The sequence below is a fragment of the Arachis ipaensis genome, chromosome B05 (assembly GCF_000816755.2).
Source record: "Arachis ipaensis cultivar K30076 chromosome B05, Araip1.1, whole genome shotgun sequence".
Classification (NCBI taxonomy): domain Eukaryota; kingdom Viridiplantae; phylum Streptophyta; class Magnoliopsida; order Fabales; family Fabaceae; genus Arachis; species Arachis ipaensis.
In genome coordinates, this window is record NC_029789.2 from 137,459,601 (window position 1) to 137,463,986 (window position 4,386).

Below are 4,386 nucleotides of genomic sequence, written 5' to 3' on the forward strand. Positions count from 1 at the left end.
CATTGACGGTAGCCAACTAAGTTAGGCATATGTATTAGTCAAATTAAGTAGTAGTAGTAGTGGTATACACAATGCAAGTAAGAAAGTAATAAGAAAGGTATAGTAGCTAGTTAGAAGAATACAACTAATATTGGAACATGATTGAGAAAAGAGAACAACTGGCATAGGTTATTTCAGTGACCAAGACAAACCAACCACACATCAAAATCAAAATCTGATAAGGATGGAAGCAGATACCATAGCCTCCAAAATAAGTCTCAGCATTAATGGAAAATTGGGCACGTCTTCTTTCGAGGTTGGAACCTGTCTTTGTCCAAACAAGATTTACGAATATGATGGAAGTTGTAACTACCATATATATACACTCGTGCTTAATTCTCAAGAATACAACTGAATATACGAATGGCCTTCGTAAATAAGCTATGGGGATACTCTGATTTTGATTTGATAAGACACTTTATTTGTACATTGAATCCTTAATTATTGTGCTTATTATTAGTGTCGTTTACATTTTGTGTATGCTGTGAGAGAGTTTGTTTTTAATTAATTATTAAGGGGATCCAATATTTGGACATCATGAAATTCCCTATTGATGTATCTTATAATCACAAAATCAATAACATTGGTCTAAGCAATTTCTGATACATTACAGGTCAGACCAAATAATTGAGAATCGATTAAACCAATTATTTAAATGATTATTGAAAGTTGGTTAAGAATTTTTGAATTGTCGAAGATTGCTTTGTCCTAGACAAACAATTAGAGACCAAAAAGAATATTTACTTCATGTAATTGCCAATTTCTTACCAAAATGAAAATAGTGATCTTTTTTCGTCTTTGTTCAAGAATATGCCAAACTCTTGAGTTTTGACAAATGCTGCAATAGATCACCCATTTAATCATGGGGAGAACAACTAATTATGTAATGGTGAAAACTCAGGTATAGTCGACTTTACGTAAAGTTAATAACTGAGAGCCGTTTTATGAAAATTTAGTCAAATCAATCAAATCATTCAACCGCTCTCAACTATCAGCTTCATGTGAAGTCGATTGCACATGAGTTTCCACCTTATATAGTTGTTACTCTATCAAGTCTATATATATATCCAATGCATGTTGCAATAATGCTCAACCAATCTAACCTTGGTCACACATTTATCCAACAATAAAAATGAATAAATCCAAAAGACATTCTTACATGTTCATTTTATCTTATACTATACACGGTGTAACAGTAACACGTCTTTGTTACTTTCCTTATATTTTTAATGTACTATGCAATTGCTAAGCGATAAATAGTACATGATATCAACAAATTTGTCTAAAATGAATTCCTTCATAAAACAACAAAAAAAACCCCACAAAAATTGCAATATTTGTCAACACTGTTGACAACAGCACCCTTTTTATATCTTATATGTTCACAATATAATGAAACTCTTGAGTTTTGACCAAAGTTGCATTCACCTTAGTCTCAAACTAGTGTTTCCTTCATCTTCAAACAATGCTTCAATCTCCTCTAAGCTTTTCCCTTTGGTCTCTGGAAGAAAAAAATAAAAGAATATTGTCCCAACCACCATTACACCAGCAAGCACACCAAACATTCCCCCAAAAGTAATAGCCTCTGAAATGCTTAGAAAAGTCATAGACACCACCCCACTCATCAAACGGTTCACTGAAATAGCCAAGCTTGAACCTTGGGCCCTCAGTCTCAAAGGGAATATCTCTGATGAGTACACCCAAGTAATGGGCCCAAGCCCAATTGAGAAGAATGACACACTTGAACAAAGAGCAACCACACACGTTGCTATGGCCCATAAGGGCTTCTCATCTGAGAATTGGAGATAGTTACAGCCCAGGCCCAATACAAACAATGAGGCTGCCATCCCAATTGAGCCCAACAACAACATGGGCCTCCTCCCAAACCTATCCAAGAACAATGATGACAAGAAAACAAAGCATGTCTTTGCAAATCCCATTATAATTGTAACAGACAGAAGCTCCTTCTCACCATTGATCCCTGCTTCCTTGAACACTTCAGGGCTATAATACATCACAGCATCGTTCCCTGAAGCTTGCATGAAGAAGTTAACTCCAATGGCAGCAACAAGAATCCTCAACACAGGCCTAGAAGGTGTAACAAGCAATTCCTTCCATACCCCTTTTCCATTACTCTCATTTCTAGAAGAATCTGCAGCTTCTGATATCTCAGAAAGCCTTAATTCTGCTTCTCCTTTGCTCTCTGATGTTCTAATCAAAACCTCTCTCGCTTCTTCATACCTGTTGAGAGAATTGTGCTCATCAGAAAACTTACTAAATAGTGACAGTGTTGATTTATCTTTGGTGCCGTAACCATCAAGTAACTAATTAATACACTAACTGAAACTAACAAGTAACTAATTTTAACTGTCATAAGTTTTATCCCATCTATAGTTACCTCAGTAGAATATATGTTAAAATACAAATACATATTAAAAATTAGTTAAACAATATATATAATTAAACATAAATATCTGCTAGTTTAGTAACTGATTTTTAGTGTGCACGTAACATTTATGAAAGTCTTAATATATTTAGTAATACCTTCCTTTAACCACAAGCCAACGCGGCGATTCAGGCATCAATAAGACGGCAAATGCTACAAAAGCGGCCGGAATTGCTGCAAGGCCAAGCATGAGTCTCCAATTGATGGTACATGGAAGGCTTGATAGAGCATAGTTAGATATGTAACCAAGAAGAATGCCAAGATTGATGAAGACTTCAGGTAGGGAGGTGAGGAAGCCGCGAGTGAGAGCCGGGGAGAGCTCAGCGACATAGACAGGGGCAATCATGAGGGAGAAGCCAACACCTATGCCGGCGACAACACGGCCGGCCATGAGAAATGGGAATGAAGGTGCTAGCCCCATTAACAGGGCACCTATGAAGAATGTAACTGCTGCTAGGACTATTGTGTACCTTCTTCCAATCACATCAGAGGTTTTTCCAGAGGCTAGAGAACCAATCAACGAACACACATTCAAGCACCCAACAAGGATCTCTACTTGAACTGAATTGATGTGGAGATCCTTTGTTATGTATATCACAGCACCACTCATCACCCCAATATCTGCATACACATAATCTTTCCTATTCAATTTGAGTTATTATATGCTGAATTTGCAGAATGGTGATTCAAGAAAAACTGACCATAGCCTAAGAGAATGGAGTTTGTGGAAGCCAAAATAGCACCGGCAAGCGCATAGTTGTTGAGATGAGAGATGCTTCTTTGGTTTGAAATACTCTCTTCTTCTTCTTCTTCTGATATCTGCTGCCTGTAGAAGCTTGATTCAGCTGCTTCATCAGTTTTTGCAGCAGAACAATCTGAACCAGGAAGTGGGTAGTAGTAATCATGGTGGTGCTTCATCTTCTCTTCTTGATGATGATCGCAATTATTGTCTTGCATCTTGGAGAAAAATAATCAATCAAGAAATTGCATATATATCAAGATGTATATAATAATTATTTAAATTCTTTCCCCCAAGACAAGAAAAAATGTTAAAATTAACCTTAATATATATGTATATTAATGCTGAGCTATATGTGGCTTTACCTTGCAAGTCTCATGCCTTTTATTGTTATCCTGATTATTAATTATAAAAATTTATTGCCAACAAGGATTGTTGGAAAGGATAAACCATCTGTTGACCAAATCTTTTGAACATGGTAGAATTATAATATTGGATGGCACACGATAGTATATGATAATATAAAACATCACAAGACAAGAAATTAGTAAAATACTAAACGATCTGGATCCACGCGTCTAAAATTGTATTTGGCTGATAAGTAATTATCAATGATTAACATGTGGGTTTACATAAGGGGCCTAATCAGAAAATGAAAAATTATTTAAAATATTCAATAAAAAATACTTAATGAACAACTTATTTTAAATAATAATTTTGTCGAAATAAGTAAATATTTAACAAATACCAAATTAATTTACATCTTTTACTTTAAAATTATCATCACTAGTTTACTCTTGGACAATTGTATCAATAATTTATGCAGTTTCTGAAGAATAGGACGTTAAATTATATTAAAAATCATCACATGTGAGCTGTCTATCCATGATGCCATCAAGATATTTTATCTTTTGGTCCAAGCTTAGGTTCTTGCCAATTTGTCTAACGACTACAATCCATCTAAGTAAAATATTTATTAAGAGAAATAAAGTTTGATAGCGAAAGGTCGACACAAATTCACAGGTATAGAAACAATACGAATTAAATACTATTATATTATTGGTTCGTTTATCTTATGCAGCCGATAAATACTTATCTATATAATGCAAGCGAAATTATTTTAATATATGAGTGTGGAAATATGAAAAGAAACGGAGAGCAT

General features: G+C 34.9%; 1 protein-coding gene across 2 annotated transcripts; it reads right to left on the reverse strand.

The window, feature by feature from the left end:
* Nucleotides 1,177-3,759, reverse strand: LOC107644372 (probable polyol transporter 6). Of its 2 annotated transcripts, none has more exons than XM_016348211.2 (4): nucleotides 3,590-3,759; nucleotides 3,187-3,442; nucleotides 2,584-3,106; nucleotides 1,177-2,280 (listed from the first exon to the last, which is right to left on the reverse strand). In XM_016348211.2, the coding sequence occupies exons 2-4, from the start codon at nucleotides 3,440-3,442 to the stop codon at nucleotides 1,464-1,466; spliced, it is 1,596 nt and encodes a 531-aa protein (XP_016203697.1). In that variant the 5' UTR covers nucleotides 3,590-3,759; the 3' UTR covers nucleotides 1,177-1,463. The 2 variants fall into 2 exon arrangements, with proteins under 2 accessions (XP_016203697.1, XP_020958612.1); XM_021102953.1 differs by having other exon boundaries at nucleotides 3,546-3,594.